This window comes from Mesoplodon mirus (genome assembly GCF_964341445.2).
Source record: "Mesoplodon mirus genome assembly, chromosome: 11".
NCBI classification, from domain to species: Eukaryota; Metazoa; Chordata; class Mammalia; order Artiodactyla; family Ziphiidae; genus Mesoplodon; species Mesoplodon mirus.
This window is the reverse complement of record NC_138987.1, coordinates 54,872,999-54,890,895: the sequence shown is the minus strand read 5'-3', so window position 1 is coordinate 54,890,895 and position 17,897 is coordinate 54,872,999. Positions and strand designations below refer to the sequence as shown.

At 39.4% G+C, this 17,897-nt stretch overlaps 2 protein-coding genes across 2 annotated transcripts; one reads left to right on the top strand and one right to left on the bottom strand.

The window, feature by feature from the left end:
• Positions 1-455: 455 nt before the first annotated feature.
• LOC309811790 (snRNA-activating protein complex subunit 5-like) lies at positions 456-1,610 on the bottom strand. The gene has a single exon (XM_082634959.1). The coding sequence runs from the start codon at positions 1,586-1,588 to the stop codon at positions 1,295-1,297; it is 294 nt and encodes a 97-aa protein (XP_082491085.1). The 5' UTR covers positions 1,589-1,610; the 3' UTR covers positions 456-1,294.
• A 14,744-nt stretch (positions 1,611-16,354) lies between these two features.
• On the top strand, positions 16,355-17,291 carry OR10AD1 (olfactory receptor family 10 subfamily AD member 1; the record flags this gene model as incomplete). Its single annotated transcript, XM_082635996.1, is given in 4 exon segments — positions 16,355-16,904; positions 16,907-17,119; positions 17,122-17,216; positions 17,220-17,291. Coding segments are annotated over 4 exon segments (837 nt in total). The 5' UTR covers positions 16,355-16,447.
• Positions 17,292-17,897: the final 606 nt, after the last annotated feature.

The following is a 17,897-nucleotide window of genomic DNA, read 5'->3' as shown; positions in this document are numbered from 1 at the left end:
TCTTTTATTATACACTTTGGTTTTTCTAACTTTTATATTGGAGCATAGTCTATTAACAATGTTCTGTTAGTTTCAGGTGTACAGCAAAGTGATTCAGTTATACATGTATCTATTTTTTTTCAAATTCTTTTCCCATTTAGGTTATTACAGAATATTTAGCAGAGTTCCCTGTGCTATACAGTGGGTCCTTGTTGATTATCTATTTTAAATATAATAAGTGTACCTGTCAGTCCCAAACAGCACTTTGTTTTAAAGTCTCTTTTGTCTGATATGAGTGAGTACTCCTACCCCAGCTTTCTTGTCATTTCCATTCACATGAAATATCTTTTCCACCCCCTCACTTTCAGTCTGTGTGTTTAGCTCTGAAGTGAGTCTCTTTTAAGCAGCAAGTAGAAAGACCTTTTTTGCTTATCCAATCAGCCATCCTATGTCTTTTGATTGGAGGATTTAATCCAATTGACACTTAAAGTAATTATTTTATTTATTTATTTTTTTTTACTCTGTAACTATCATCTCTTTATTACAAAACCCAACCTCCCAAGCCTAGTGATCCTTCAATGGCACGTTTCCTAAGTCCAGAAATGGGTTTTCAACCACCCTACTGTATTGTTCGCCCCAGAGGAACTGACCCTTTTCTCTGTTTCTGTCTGGAAAGCAGCAAGCTGCATGACGACTATTTATCTTTATTTCTAAGCACATTTTACCATAGTGAGGTCTCAACCTAGATGTGATGACAGCTATACAAAGCATGTTAGTAGGCAGTTTTATGATGTCACTGAGAGGTGGCAACAGCTCGTGCTCTCAAGTGGCCCTCTGTCCTCCTCTGTCACCTTTCTCTCCCACACTGTGGCCTTGCTCTGCTCACAAGGGTTCAATGGCATGCAAACAGTCTTTATAATTGGTTTTCTTAAAAGAGGCGTTGTCGATTGGAAAGGCTGGCTTGTATTTAAACTCTACCCTTTTTGCAAATGCCAGACCTTCTCAATAGCATTTCAGAGTAAGTTTTTGGTTTTGAACACAATTACTGAATCTGACCAGAATATAAATACAGCACCACCCATATTGCTCAGTATTGAAACACTGCATCTCTGCTTTTCTGTACGTCACTAATTTTGGTTAAAGCACTCTGAAACTTGAGTTATTGATGGAACCATTTTTACAACTACTCATCTTCCTAAAGTTCTTGCTTCCTTTTAAAGGAGGCCACAGGGCCCATGGCAAGAATTCTGTGAAGAGAGAAAGTTCCTGAGGCTTAGAACTTAACTCCTATGACTAACCCTGGCTCTTCTCCCCTTCAGGAATCTGATTCTTCCTCCTCCTCCTCCTCCTCTTCTGGCACATGGCTCCTTGTGCTCAACTCCAGTGCAGTCCGGTTGATTGATGCTTCATTGTCTACATGCACCAACATATCATGTGACTGTTCAGGTGCAGGTTGAGAAGACAGCACCTCATCTTCTCTTCTAGAACTAATCATTGACTGGAGGGCCATTTCTTCAACCTTGAGCCGGTTCAGCTGGTCGTGCAGGGCCGCTTTCAAGCGGAGCAGCGTCTCCTCCTCCTTGCGCAGCTCCTGAAGCCGGCTCAACATCGCGCGTCCTCGCGCCGGCGGCCGGCCGGGCACTCTAAAGTAATTATTGATAGTTGTGTATTTATTGCCATTTTGCACTTGTTTTCCAGGTGCTTTTGTAGTTATCTGTTCTGTTCTTCTTCTTTTAGTTTCTTCCCTTGTGGTTTGATGATTTGTTTCAGTGGTATGCTTGTGTTCCTTTCTCTCTAGTTTTTGTATATCTGTTGTATATTTTTGATTTGTGATTACAATGGGGTTCATATATATTGACCTATAACTATGTCTACTTGTTTTAAACTGGTAATCATTTAAGTTCAAGCACATTCCAAAAGATCTACATTTTTTCTCCCCTCCCCCACGTTTTGTGTTTTTTTATGTCATATCTTACATCTTCGTGTTTATCCCTTAACTGTTTATTGCAGTTATAGTTGATTTTATAATTTCTGTCTTTTAATCTTCATACCAGCTTATTTAAGTGGTTGATCCACAGCCTTTACTATATATTTGCCTTTACTAGTGGGGGTTTTCCTTTCCTATAGATTCTTACTTCTTGTTGCAGCCTTCACTTTTCCATTTAGAGAAGACCCTTTAACATTTTTTGTAAGGTTGGTTTAGTATTGATGAACTCTTAGTTTTTGGTTCTCTGAGAAGTTCTTTATATCTCCTTCAATTCTTAATGATAACCTTGCTGGGTAGAGTGTCTTGAGTTGCAGGTTTTTCTCTTTCAGCACTTTAAATATATAATGCCCCTCCCTTCTAGCCTGCAAAGTTTCTACAGAAAAATCAGCTGATAGCCTCATGGGGGTTCCCTTGTAATATGACCCTTTGTCTTTCTCTTGCTGCCTTTTGTATTCTCTCTTTAACTTTTGCCATTTTAATTATGGTATGTCTTGGTGAGTGTCTGTTTGGGTTCATCTTCTCTGTTACTCTCTGTTTTTTCTGTACCTGATATCTGTTTCATCCATAATTTCATCAAATACATTTTCAATCCTCTTTCCTTTCTTCCTTTTCTGGGACCTCTATAACGTGAATGTGAATATGCCTGATGTTTTCCCAGAAGTCCCTTAAACTCTTGTCTGTTTTTTGTTGTTGTTTTTTCTTTTTGCTGCTCTGATTGATTTCCATTATTCTATCTTCTGGATCACTTTTGCATTCTTTTGAATCACCTAGTCTGCTGTTAATTCCTTACAGTGTTTTTTTTTTTAATTTCAGTTATTGTATTCTTTAGTTCTAAGTGGTTCTGTTTTAAATTTTCTAGGTCCTTGTTAAAATTCACACTTTGTTTATCTATTCTTTTCCCTTGTTCAGTTAGCATTCTTATTACTAATGCTTTGAACTCTTCTCCCAGGGTGTGCTGGCAGGCATCACCTTGGTAGAACATGGGGCTGGAGATGGAGCGGCAAACAGCGCCCTATTGAGGGCAGGGTCAGGTCCCAAGATACTGGAGCAGAAGCCCTGAGGGCCGGGTTTGAGCTGGTTCTTCCCTCTGAGTGTGTGCTCTCCCTTCATCCAGCATTGGCACCTTCACCCCAAAAGGGAACAGTGCTGCAGCTGCAGCAAGAGGGACTAGAATGGGCACACACTGTGGATCAGGGTGGGCAATGGGGCAGTCTGGCACCAGTCAGAGCTCCACACAACTCCCAATCTCTACTGTCCCCATGAATGCCAGTAATGGCTGCCCTTGCCCCATTTGGATGCCATGCTGAGTCTAAGCCACCTCCATCCCCTGCAACTGTTCTCTCTCCTCAGCTGTGGCAGCCTTCACTCTGGTGTGGAGCTGCGCCAGAGAGCAAGAGGGGCCAGGGCAGGAACTCACACTGGGCTGTGGCTTGCACTGGGGTGGTCGCACTTTCAATCTGCTTCCTCCTCCTTGTTTTGGGAATAAGCAAGCATGTGCTAGCTTCACTGATAGAGTCTAGGTTTCCACAGCCCCACTTTCAGTCCCACTGGTTTTCAAACCAGCGAAAAGGACTTGTCCTTCCAGCATCAGACACCAGTGCTGTGGTGCCCAAAAATTTGATTCAATCAACTCACTCCCCAGGGAGGATTTCTGTGCCCATGTAATCCCTCTTCTCTTCTGTGTTTCTTCCTAGGGGCATGGGTCCTGACCTGACCATTTCTCTTCCCTTCCTACCTGACTCCTTGTGGATCTTTTTACAGCCTTGGTTATATAAGAGTATTTTTTTGGCCAGTCTCCATTTTTTTTTTCTGCTGAGAATTGCTCCACATGTAGGTGTATTTTTTGTGTGTGTTTCTTGGGGGAGGTGAGGTTCACATTCTCCTACCCTACCATCTTGATCACCTCCAGTCATGGAGCACTATTCTTTGAATACACTGATGGATTCTATTTGTTAATAATTTTCCTATTTCATCATTATTAATAAATTATCTTGGTTACAATTTTCTTTTGTATACTTTTTCAGGTTTTGGTATCAATGGTTTGATGACTCTGTAGAAGTAGTCAGGAAGCACTTATTTTTTCTGTTCTTATAAATGGATTCAGTAGTGTTCAAAAATGTCTGATTGCTGCAAGATTAGAAAGAACTCACCTATGAAACTATCAGGGCCTGGAGCTATTTGGGGCATAGCTCTTTGAAAACTTTCACTGTTTTAATAGTTCTCAAACTTGGCTGCACATTGGAATCACCAAGTGAGCTTTTGAAAACACTGATGCCTGAGTCCCTCTCAGTACATTCAGTTTTAATTAGTCTGATATGCAGTCTGGGCATGGGGACATTAAAAACTCTTCACACAACTATACCGTGAAGCCAAGGTTCAGAACTACTACATTTCATCCAGTATATTAGCTTAAATATCTGTTCTTTAATGAATTTTAGTGATTTATATTTACCTAGCAAGTTATCTTTTCCTCCAGACTTTCAAAGTGATTGTCATGGTGTTTAGTGATGTACTGTTGCATAATTATTTTTGTTTCCTTTGTGGCTGTGATTATTTCAACTTTTTATTTCTAATTTGTATATTTGCGCTTTCTTCCTCCCACCTCATTTGGTTGTTATTAGATAAATAGTAGTTTGTATATTTTATTGGCTTTTTTGAAGGAGCAACTCCTGAATTTATTTAACTCTACTTTTTTCTGCTTTTGTACTCAGTAATTTCTCCTGTGATCTTTCCATATATTCCTGTTCTTGTCTTCCATAGGTTAGTTTATCTGCTTCTAACTTCTTGAGCTATTTCATTTCATTTCATTTCATTTATCTTTATTTCTTTTTCTTAAGTAATACAAGTATTTCAGGCTATTTTATTTTAACAAATATCTGTATGTGTATTTATTAATATATGCTACTTTTACTCTCAGTATTTTTTAGATAGTCTGTAATTACTGTTTTGATTTCCTGTTTGATCTAAGAGTTGTTTTCAGAGGACTTTTTGTTTTTCAGTTTTCAAATAGGTGGGGTGTTTTTCATAATCATGTCTAGGTTTCTTGTTGTCACAATATCCCTTCTGAATTAGTTGGACAATCCTTCTAAAACATCTGCTTGATCTTAATTGAACATGTGTAACACCAGGCACTAAAAAGAAAAAGCAACTGGTATAAGTTTAATACACAGAAAAAACAAGTGGCACCAGCTGCCCTTCCATCCCAGGCAGATTGATCTCTTAGTTTGAGTCTTCTTCTTGGGAAGGAAGTACCTGAGACTCAACTCACCAGAATCCCAGGTGTGTGATCAAAACTAAGACCTTTTTCATTGCCTCCCTTTCACGCTCCTGTCAGAATCAAGACTACTCTACAGTCATAACATTAAGCAAGAGTCAACAAACTTTTTCTGTAAAGGGCCAGATAGTGAATATTTTGGCCCTTGTGTGTTGGTTTACTAATATTGCATGAAACATATTTGTAATAAAAAATTATTCATTGTTTGTCTGAAAATCACTTTTAACTGGGTGTCTAATATTTTTACTTACTAAATCTGACAATGCTATTTACAGGCTAGATGGTCTCTATGGCAACTATTCAACTCTCCCTTTGTAATGGGAAAACAATCACAGACAATACATTAGCAAATGAATATGGCTGTGTTCCAACTGAACTTTAATTATAAAAATAGGCAGTGGACTGTATCTGGCTTGAGGGCCATAATTTGTCCACCCCTGCATTAAACCTTTAGTTCTCAACATTTAATGTGCATCATAATCACATGGAGGGCTTGTTAAAATACTGATTGCTGGGCTCCATCCCCAGAGTTTATGATTCAGTAGATCTGGGGTGAAGCCCAACAATTTGTGTTTCTATGAAGTTCTCAGGTGATGCTGCTGCTGCTGGTCTGAGGACCACACTTTGAATACTACTGCATTACAAGAAATGCCTATTTTCTTGTTATTCCTAAAACCCACTCAGCAGAACATAGGCTTAGTTATTACTACTCATTCAAAAACTTCATCAAAATTATGAGGCAAAGAAATTTTAGTGCTGAAATTTAAAATTCTGATGTCCAGATCTTACTAACACATACAGTACATTTGGGCTAATTTTAAAAACTCACTCCTTCTGAGGGAGGGATTTGAAAAAAGGCAGCACTCCCTCTGAACTCAGACAGCCCCTCATCAGGGTACAGTTTGGTAAAATGAGAACAGGCTCAATTTCAGCATCCACCCTTTCCTTCAGCAGCCTTTGTGCAGTACACAGCTGGCACAGCACTCCTGGTGGCCTGCTGATCAAAAACCTGTTACCTGTAAGTTATCAAAACAACACTTTCTAAATTTAAATATTCAGTAAGAGTTTACTTCTTTTCTTGAAGTAAAAAAATATAAGCAAACAATATTCTTTTTTTTCCCACTGGGAGTTGACAGGCTTTTTTCAGCTTTATTGAGGTATAATTGGAAAAATTGTGTGACATTTATAGTGTGCAATGTGATGTTAAACAATATTCTTAAGGAAAATCCTATACACAAGCTAACACCTGTGCTCTTTTTCTCTCATTAAGGGGAGAAAATAAATAGAATTATAAGAAATCGCCTCTTTATGGAAATTTAAGAATTTTAATGCCTAGTTTTAGTGTAGTGAATATGGTCCTAATATTTTGGATCTTTGGAATTCATTTAAGATTTTTTTATACTCTAATATACCATTAATACGTTGTAAGTGTTTCATGACCCTACAAAAAGGTACATTCCCTGTATGGAGGCAATGAAGTTTGAAATATACCTACTTACAAATGTGTGCTTTTTGTTAATATTATCCATATTTTATATGGATTATCTATACTCTAACTTACCTCCCAATCTAATGTCTTGGGATATAGTATAATCTCCATGAGGTCAGGGAGGAAGTTCTCATGCATGATTGTATATCCTTGGCACCTAGCTCAATATCTGAATACAATATGCTTTCATTTATTAAATGAATGAACCATTTTTGCCCGTAAAGTGCAGTGGAGTGCAATTATTCCCAGGTCCCTATTCAAATAAAGAATGAATATTTTACCTTTTTTCTTTCTCCGTATTAGGGTTCTAGCAATCTCCCAACTTGGAATCAGCTGTAATTGCTGCATTTTTTCTTTTTGTTTTGTTTTGTGTGTGTTTTTTAATTTTTATTTTATATTAGACTGTAGTTGATTTACAATGTTGTGTTAGCTTCAGGTGTACAGCAAAGTGATTCAGTTATACATATATACATATTTATTCTTTTTCAGATTCTTTTCCCATTTAGGTTATTACAGAATATTGAGTAGAGTGCCCTGTGCTATACAGTAGGTTGATTATCTTTTTTATACATAGTTATCTTTTTTATACATATTTTATTATCTGTTTTATACATAGTAGTGTGTATATGTTAACCCAAAACTCCTGATTTATTCCTCCCTCTCACCTTTCCCCTTTGGTAACCATAAGTTTATTTTCTAAGTCGGTGAGGCTGTTTCTGTTTTATAAATAAGTTCATTTGAATCATCTCTTTAGATTCCACATATAAACGATATCATATGAATTTGTCTTTCTCCATCTGACTTCACTTAGTATGACACTCTCTAGGTCCATCCTTGTTGCTGAAAATGGCATTATTTCATTCTTTTTTATGGCTGAGTAATATTCCATTGTATATATGTACCACATCTTCTTTATCCATTCATCTGTTGATAGGCATTTGGGTTGTTTCCATGACTTGGCTATTGTAATTAGTGCTGCTATGAACACTGGGGTGCATGTGTCTTTTTGAATTATGGTTTTCTCTGGATATATGCCCAGGAGTGGGATTGCTGGATCATATGATAGCTCTATTATTGGTTTAAGGAACCTCCATACTGTTCTCCATAGTGGCTGCACCAATTAACATTCCTACCAACAGTGTAGGAGGGTTCCCTTTTCTCCACACCCTTTCCAGCATTTATTGTTTGTACATTTTTGATGGTGGCCATTCTCACTGATGTGAGGTGATACCTCACTGTAGTTTTGATTTGCATTTCTCTAATAATTAGTGATGCTGAGCATCTTTTCATGTGCTTTTTGGACAACAGTATGTCTTCTTTGGAGAAATGTCTGTTTAGATCTTCTTAAAAAATTAATTTTTAATTGGGTTGCTTGTTTGGTTATTTATTTATTTATTTATTTTTGATATTGGACTGCATGAGCTGCTTATATATTTTCGAGATTAATCATTGTTGGATGCATCATTTGCAAATATTTTCTCCCATTCTGTGGGGTGTCTTTTCATCTCATTTATGGTTTCCTTTGTTGTGCAAAAGCTTTTAAGTTTATTTATTTTTTAACAGAGGAGTTACTTTTATGTTTTGTTTATTGGAGTGTAATTTCTTTACAATGTTGTGTTGGTTTCTGCTGTACAACAAAGTGAATCAGCTATATGTATACCTATATCCCCTCCCTCTTGGACCTTCCTCCCACTCCACCCTCCATCCCACCCATCTAGGTCATCACAGAGAGTGAAGCTGAGCTCCCTGTGCTATACAGCAGGTTCCCACTAGCTATCTATTTTACACATGGTAGTATTCATATGTCAACCTAATCTCCCAATTCGTCCTACCCTCCCCATTCTCCCCATATTCACATGTCTGTTCTCAATGTCTGCACCTCTATTACTGCCCTGCAAATAGGTTCATCTGTACCATTTTTCTAGATTCCACATATATGCTTTGATATACGATATTTATTTTTCTCTTTCTGACTTAACTTCACTCTGTATGACAGATACTAGGTCCATCCACGTCTCTACAAATGACCCAATTTCATTCCTCTTTTTTCCACTGTATATATGTACCACACTTTCTTATCCATTCATCTGTCATTGGACATTTAGGTTGTTTCCATGTTCTGGCTATTGTAAATAGTGCTGCAGTGCACATTGGGGGTACATGTGTCCTTTTGAATTATGGTTTTCTCATAGCATATGTCCAGTAGTGGGATTGCTGTGTCATATGGTAGTTCTATTTTTAGTTTTTTAAGGAACCTCCATACTGTTCTCCACAGTGGCTGTTTCAATTTACATTCTTGCCAACAGTGCAAGAGGGTTCCCTTTTCTCCACACTCTCTCCAGCATTTATTGTTTGTAGATTTTTTGATAATAGCCATTCTAACGGGTATGAGGTGATACCTCATTGTAGTTTTGATTTGCATTTCTCTAATAATTAGTGATGTTGAGCATCTTTTCATGTGCCTCTTGGCCATCCGTATGTCTTTTTGGAGAAATGTCTGTTTAGGTCTCCCAACCATTTTTTGATTGGGTTAATTGGTTTTTTTGATATTGAGCTGCATGAGCTATTTATATATTTTGGAGATTAATCCTTTGTCCGTTGCTTCATTTGCAAGTGTTTTCTCCCATTCTGAGGGTTGTCTTTTCATCTTGTTTATGGCATCCTTTGCTGTGCAAAAGCTTTTAAGTTTTAGGTCTTATAAGTTTATTTTTGTTTTTATTTTCATTACTCTAGGAGGGGGGTCAAAAAAGATCTTCCTGCGATTTATGTCAAAGAGTATTCTGCCTATGTTTTCCTCTAAGAGTTTTATAGTGTCTGACCTTACATTCAGGTCTCTAATCCATTTTGAGTTTATTTTTGTGTATGGTGTTAGGGAGTGTTCTAATTTCTTTCTTTTACATGTAGCTGTCCATTTTTCCCAACACCACTTATTGAAGATGCTGTCTTTTCTCCATTGTATATTCTTGCCTCCTTTATCAAAGATAAAGTGACCATATGTGTGTGGGTTTATCTCTGGGCTTTCTATCCTGTTCCATTGATCTATATTTCTGTTTTTGTGCCAGTACCATACTGTCTTGATTACTGTAGCTTTGTAGTATACTTTGAAATCAGGGAGCCTGATTCCTCCAGCTCTGTTTTTCTTTCTCAAGATTGCTCTGGCTATTTGGGGTCTTTTGTGTTTACATACAAATTGTAAAACTTTTTGTTCTAATTCTGTGAAGAATGCCGTTGGTAATTTGATAGGGATTGCATTGAATCTGTAGATTGCTTTGGGTAGTATATTCATTTTCACAATATTGATTCTTCCAATCCAAGAACATGGTATATTTCTCCATCCGTTGGTGTCATCTTTGATTTATTTCATCAGTGTTTTATATTAGTTTTCTGATTACATGTCTTTTGCCTCCTTAGGTAAGCTTATTCCTAGGTACTTTATTCTTTTTTTTTTTTTGCGATGGTAAATGGGATTGTTTCCTTAATTTCTCTTTCTGATCTTTTGTTGTTAGTGTATAGGAATGCAAGAGATTTCTGTGCATTAATTTTGTATCCGGCAACTTTACCAGATTCATTGATTAGCTCTAGTAGTTTTCTGGTGGCATATTTAGGATTCTCTATATATAGTATCATGTCATCTACAAACAGTGACAGTTTTACTTCTTCTTTTCCTATTTGTATTCCTTTTATTTCTTATTCTTCTCTGATTGCCATGGCTAGGGCTTCCAAATCTATGTTGAATAAAAGTGGCAAGATTGGGCGTCCTTGTCTTGATACTGATCTTAGAGGAAATGCTTTCAGTTTTTCACCATTGAGAATGATGTTTGCTGTGGGTTTGTCATATATGCCCTTTATTATGTTGAAGTAGGTTCCCTCTGTGTCCACATTCTGGAGAGTTTTTATCATAAATGGGTATTGAAGCTTTTTTCATCTATTGAGATGGTCATATGGTTTTTCTTCTTCAATTTGTTAATATGGTGTATCACATTGACTCACGTATATTGAAGAATCTTTGCATCCCTGGGCTAAATCCCACTTGATCATAGTGTATAATCCTTTTAATGTGTTGTTGGATTCTGTTTGCTAGTATTTTGTTGAGGATTTTTGCGTCTATGTTCATCAGTGATACTGGTCTGTAAATTTCTTTTTTTGGTGATATCTTTGTCTGGTTTTGGTATTAGGGTGATGGTGGCCTCATAGAACGAGTTTGGGAGTATTCCTCCCTCTGCTATATTTTGGAAGAGTTTGGGAAGGATAGGTGTTATCTCTTCTCTAAACAGTTTGATAGAATTCGTCTGTGAAGCCATCTGGTCCTGGACTATAATTTCTTAGAATATTTTGAATTGCAGTTTCTATTTCATTACTTGTGATTGGTCTGTTTATATTTTCTAATTCTTCCTGTTCAGTCTTGGAAAGTTGTACCTTTCCAAGAATTTGTCCATTTCTTCCAGGTTGTCCATGTTATTGGCATATAGTTGCTTGTAGTAGTCTCTTATGAACCTGTGTATTTTTGTGGCGTCAGTTGTGATTTCTCCTTTTCCATTTCTAATTTTATTGATTTGAGTCCTCTCCCTTTTTTTCTTGATGAGTCTGGCTACAGGTTTATCAGTTTTGTTCATCTTCTCAAAGAACAAACTTTTTTTTTCTTTCTTTTTTTCACTGTGCTGGGTATTCGTTGTGGCACGTGGGCTCTTCATTGTGGTGTGTAGGCTTGGGCTCTTTGTTGCAGTGTGTAGGCTTCACTAGTTGTGGCACACAGGCTCTCTAGTTGTGGCTTCTGGGCTCCAGAGTTTACAGGCTCAGTAGTTGTGGCATGCAGGCTTATTTGCCCCACAACATGTGGGATCTTATTTCCCCGACCAGGGATCGAACCCATGTCCCCTGCACTGGAAGGCAGATTTTTAACCACTGGACCATGAGGGAAGCCCCATCAAAGAACCAACTTTTAGTTTTCTTGATCTTTGCTATTATTTTCTTCGTATCTATTTCATTTATTTCTATTCTGATCTTTATGATTTCTTTCCTTCTACTAACTTTGGGTTTTCTTTGCTCTTCTTTCTCTAGTTGCTTTAAGTGTAAGGTTAGATTGTTTATTTGAGATTTTTCATGTTTCTTGAGGTGAGATTGAATTGCTATAAACTTCTCTCTTAGAACTGCTTTTGCTGCATCCCGTCAGTTTTGGATCATCATATTTTCATTGTCATTTGTATCTATGTATTCTTTTATTTCCTCTTTGATTTCTTCAGTGATATTTCAGTTATTTAGCAGTGTACTGTTTATCCTCCACATGTTTGTGTTTTTTACAGTTTTTTTCCTGTAATTGATTTCTAATCTCGTAGCGTTGTGGTGGGAAAAGTTGCTTGATACAATTTCAGTTTTCTTAAATTTAACAAGGCTTGATTTGTGACCCAAGATCTATCCTGGAGAATGTTCCATGTGCGCTTGAGAAGAATGTGTATTCTGCTGCTTTCAGATAGAATGCTCTATAAATATCAGTTAAGTCCATCTGGTCTAGTGTGTCATTTAAGGCCTTCGTTTCTTTATTGATTTTCTGACTGGATGATCTATCCATTGATGTAAGTGGGGTGTTAAAGTCCTCCCCTATTATTGAGTTACTGTTGATTTCTCCTTTTGTGGCTGTTAGCATTTGCCTTATATATTGAGGTGCTCCTATGTTGGGTGCATAGATATTTACAATTGTTTTATCTTCTTCTTGGATTGTTTCCTTGATTGTTATGTAGTGTCCTTCTTTGTCTCTTGTAACAGTCTTTATTTTAAAGTCTATTTTGCGTGATACGAGAATTGCCACTCCAGCTTTCATTTGATTTCTGTTTGTATGCAATATCCTTTTCCATCCCCCCACTTTCAGTCTGTATGTGTCCCTAGATCTGAAGTGGGTCTCTTTTAGACAGCATATGTATAGGTGTTGTTTTTGTATCCGTTCATCCAATCTATTTCTTTTGGTTGGAGAATTTAGAATGTTTACATATAAGGTAATTATTATTATGTATGTTCTTATTGCCATATTGTTAATTGTTTTGGATTTGGTTTTGTAGGTCTTTTTTCTTCCTGTCCTCTTTTGTTCTCTTCTCTTGTGATTTGGTAACTAACTTTAGTGTTGTGTTTGGATTCCTTTTTCTTTTGTGTGTGTGTATCTATTGTAGATTTTTGGTTTGTGGTTACCATGAGATTTTGATATAGCAGTCTATATATATACAAGATTGTTTTTTCCTGATCACTTAATTTCAAATGTGTTTCCAATATCTTGCATTTGTACTCTCCTCTTCTCATGGTTGTTTGCTTTGATATCATATTTGTGTGTGGATGATTTCATACCTTTACTGTATGTTTGCCTTTACAGGTGAGCTTGCCTATTCATAATTTTCTTGTTTCCAGCCGTGGCCTTTCATTTCCATCTACAGAGTTCCTTTAGCATTTTGTGTAAAGCTGATTTGGTGGTGCTGAATTCTCTTAGCTTTTGCTTGTCTGTAAAGCTTTTGATCTCTCCATAAAATCTGAATGAGCCTTGCTGGGTAGTGTATTCTTTGTTGTACATTTTCCGTTTCATCACTTTAGATATATTGTACCGGTGCCTTCTGGCTTGCAGAGTTTTTGCTGAAAAATCAGCTGATAACCTTATGGGGATTCCCTTGTATGTTATTTGTTGCTTTTAATATTTTCTCTTTGTCTTTAATTTTGTCACTTTGATTAATATGTGTCTCCATGTATTCCTCCTTGGGTTTATCTTGTATGGGACTGTGCACTTTCTGGACTTGGGTGACTGTTTCCTTTCCCATGTTAGGGAATTTTTCAGCTATTATCTCTTCAAATATTTTCTCAGGTTCTTTCTCTCTCTCTTATCCTTCTGGGACTCCTATAATGCGAATGGTGGTGTGTTTAATGTTCTCCCAGAAGTTTCTTAAACTGTCATCATTTCTGTTTATTCTCTTTTCTTTATTCTGTCCTGTGGCAGTGATTTCCACCATTCTGTCTTCCAGCTGTTCTTCTGCCTCATTTTTTCCGCTATTGATTCCCTCTAGTGTATTTTTCATTTAAGTTACTGTATTGTTCAACTCCCTTTGCTCTTTATATATTCTATCTCTTTGTTAAACATTTCTTGTATCCTCTCGGTCTGTGCCTCCATTGTCTTTCCAAGATCCTGGATCATCTTTACTATTATTACTCTGAATTCTTTTTCAGGTAGATTGCCTATCTCCATTTCACTTAGTTGTTCTTCTGGGGTTTTATCTTGTTTCTTCGTCTGGAACATATTCCTCTTCTATCTCATTTTCTCTAGCTTTCTGTGATTGCAATTTCCATTCTATAGGCTGCAGGATTGTAGTTCCTCTTGCTTCTGGTGTCTGCCCCCTGGTGGTTGAGGCTGGTCTAAGAGTCTTATGAAGGCTTCCTGGTGGGAGGGACTGGTGTGTGCCCACTGGTTGGTGGAGCTGGGTCTTGTCCCTCTGGTGGGCAGGGCCGTGTCAAAGGTGTGTGTAGAGGTGGATTTGGGCTCAGGATGATTTAGACAGGCTGTCTGCTGATGGGTGGAGCTATGTTCCCGCCCTGTTGGCTGTTTGGCCTGAGGCGTCCCAGCAGTGGAGCCTACAGGCTGTTGGGTGGGGTCAGGTCTTGGTGTCAAAATGGTAGCCTCCAGGAGAGCTCACAACATTGAGTACTCCCCGGTATCTTTGCCACCAGTGTCCTTGTCCCACAGTGAGCCACAGCCACCCCCTGCCTCCCCAGAAGTCCCTCCAAGACCAGTAGGTAGGTCTGGCCCACACTCCTATGAAGTCAGTGCTTTTTCCCCTGGGTCCCGGTGCACACAAGACCTTGTGAGTGCCCTCCAAGAGTGGAGTTTCTGTCTCCTTCAGTCCTGTGGAGTTCCTGTGATCAAGGCCCACTGGCCTTCAAACCAAATGCTCTGGGGGCTCCTCCTCCCAATGCAAGATCACCAGGCTGGGGAGCCTGATGCAGGGCTCAGAACAGTCAGTCCTGTGGGAGTACCTCTGAGATAGAATTATTTTCCAATTTGTGGGTTGCCCACCCAGTGGGTATGGGATTTGAGTTTTTTGCAAATGTGCCCCTCCTACCTTCTCATTGTGGCTGCTTCTTTATCTTTGGATGTAGAATATCTTCTTTGGTAGGTTCCAGTCTTTTTTTGTTGATGGTTGTTCAGCAGTTAGTTGTGATTTTGGTGTTTTTGTGGGAGGTGGTGAGCTCAAGTACTTCTATGCTGCCATGTCTTACTTTTCCTGCTATCATAAGTGAACCTTTTGTCTGTGAACCCTTAATTGATTACTCCCCCAAAGTGGGTTTGGCCCGCATGGAGCCTCCAAGGAGGCTGTGAGCAGCTCGGGTCCATGTGTATCCAGGGTCTTTGCTGCTTTTCTTGTTGAAGGTATACTTCTCTCCCTCACTTAGGTTCCTATGGAAGGTTCTATCAGGTTTTGTATTAGTCTTAAAACCTTTTAAAATATAAACGAAGAAAAACAACTACTGAAAAGACATGAACTAAAACACAGGTGTGGTTTCTCTCTGGTTGTGTCCTTTTATTTATTTATTTTTACTTTTGCTTTTTGGTACTTTTCAGATGTTCTATAATAAGCAAGCATTACATTTATAGTCAGGAAAACAAAGAAAATTTATAATTAGAAATAACCATAATTTTTTCTGGTTTTTATACTCTCTGGTTTCAGTTCTAATCATTGGAGGTGACACAGAAAAAGTAAATTCTCTCTCCCAAATGAAAAACCACTTGACTTTTAAAGGGACCTCTCAGATTCACCCTAAGTCTTTCCTTTAAAGTTTCCTTTAAAAGTTTGTCATGCGCGGGCTTCCCTGGTGGCGCAGTGGTTGAGAGTCCGCCTGTCAATTCAGGGGACGCGGGTTCGTGCCTGAGTCCGAAAGGATCCCACAGGCTGCGGAGCAGCTGGGCCCGTGGGCCATGGCCGCTGGGCGTGCACGTCCGGAGCCTGTGCTCCGCGGTGGGAGAGGCCACAGCAGTGAGAGGCCCGCGTACCGCAAAAAAAAAAAAAAAAAAGTTTGTCACGTGGGCTTCCCTGGTGGCGCAGTGGTTGAGAGTCCGCCTGCCGATGCAGGGGACATGGGTTCATGCTCCGGTCCAGGAGGATCCCACATGCCACGGAGCGGCTGGGCCCGTGAGCCATGGCCGCTGAGCCTGCGCGTCCAGAGCCTGTGCTCTGCAACAGGAGAGGCCAAAACAGTGAGAGGCCCGCGTACCGCAAAAAGTTTGTCATGTGGTTCCTAGATCATTCACAATATTTTTGTCTCTGAACATAATCCCATTGGTATATAATCATTTGAAATAGATATCACAGAACTGGATACAGTGTTTCAGGTCCAACTTGATTCATACGAAGTACAACAGAATCTCTCTTGGTTCATAATATGTTTCCATTATTCCTGCCTACAGTAGAACTGGTATTTTCAGTGCCCATGACACTGCCGACTCACATGGAGTTTACTGAAATTCCCATCTCTTTCACCCTTTTGCCCTTAATCTATTTTTATACAAGTGGATAAAACCCGTACACAGCTATCCTGTCTGTGCTTTTGCTGTCCTCCCTCTTCAAGCAGGCCTCAGATTGTGGATATAGGGAATAGGAGCACAGTGATAGAGTTTATCCTCGTGGGCTTTGAGCAGAGCTCCCCTTCCACACGGGCATTGCTCTTTGTCCTCTTCCTAGCCCTCGACAGCCTTGCCATGCCCATGAATGGCCTCATCATCTTCATCACCTGGACAGATCCCACGCTCAATAGCCCCACACTGTTCCTTGGCCACCTATCCTTCCTGAATATCTACTTCGTTCCTACCATCATTCCACCTGGTGGAATGCTGATGCTGATCCACCTGGTGGTCAAGAACTATGTGGTCTCCTTTGCCTCGTGCTTGACCCACATGTATCTGGTTTTTGATGTGGGTGTGGCTGAGTGCATCCTCTTGGCTTTCATGGTCTATGCCTGTTATGTTGCTATCTGCCACCCATTTAGCTATGCCCAGATCATGAACCAGCAGGTCTGTGTGAGGCTGGTGAATACTGCCTGGTTCTTTGGGCTGATCAATGGCATCTTTCTTGAGTATATGTCATTCCAGAATCCCTTCTGCAGAGACAACCACATAGAAAACTTCTTCTGCGAGGCCCCCATAGTGATTGCTCTCTCTATGGAGACCCCCAGTTTAGTCTGAGAGTCATCTTTGCTGATGCCGTTGTGGTGCTGCTCAGCCCCATGGTGCTCATTGTCGTCTCTTATGCCCACATCCTGGCCTCCATCCTGGGCAGAGCCTCCTCCTCTGGTCTGGGGAAGACCTTCTCTACTTGTGCCTCCCATCTGACTGTGGTCATCTTTTTCTACACCTCAGCCATGTTCTCTTACATGAACCACGCAGCAAACATGGTCCTGACAAAGACAAGCCTTTCTCTCTCCTCTACACCATCATCACCCCCATGTGCAACCCCATCATCTACAGTTTTTGAAATAAAGAAATGAAAGGGGCTGTGGTGAGGGCACTTGGGAGGAGCAGCTTTTACCAGGCAGAGTCTGTCTAGTGGGAAGACTCCTGGAGGGGAAGATCCCTTCTCCAACCCTGACCGTTGGGTAACTCTCCAGTGCTGAAAGGCTCCAGGAAAGAGCATTCATAGCTTCCTTTGCAATAGCATCAGGCCTGGAAGATCCTATTGATGTCTAATGCTCATCTGTCTGATGTAACTTTAAGCACTGTTTTCTCTTGGACCTTCCTCAGGAGAATTTGAGACTTTCCTGAGTGGTTTTCTTCTAAGTTATCACAACAGGATCTATAAGCACACTTAAGTCCATTTCATTTTCTTTCTAGACATGCTCTTCCTAGCCTGAGTTCTGCATATACATTTAGGAGTAAACTTTTTTCTCTTTCAACTTATAATTTTAATCTGTTTTTCTTTCTCACACTCCACTCTCACTTCCTGAATCTGCCCTCATCCACCCTGCTCCTGTATGAGAAACAGTAGAGGAAGAAGTAAGAAAAATGGAACTAGGGAGCAGTGTTGACATTAAGAAAAGTCAGTTAGAGAAAAGAAAAAGAAAAACTAAGGATCAGCAGACTGAGCTTCATCTTGTTTGCCTCCACTAGGCCACGAGGGAGAATTTGTGGTGGCATTAAATAATCAACACTGCAT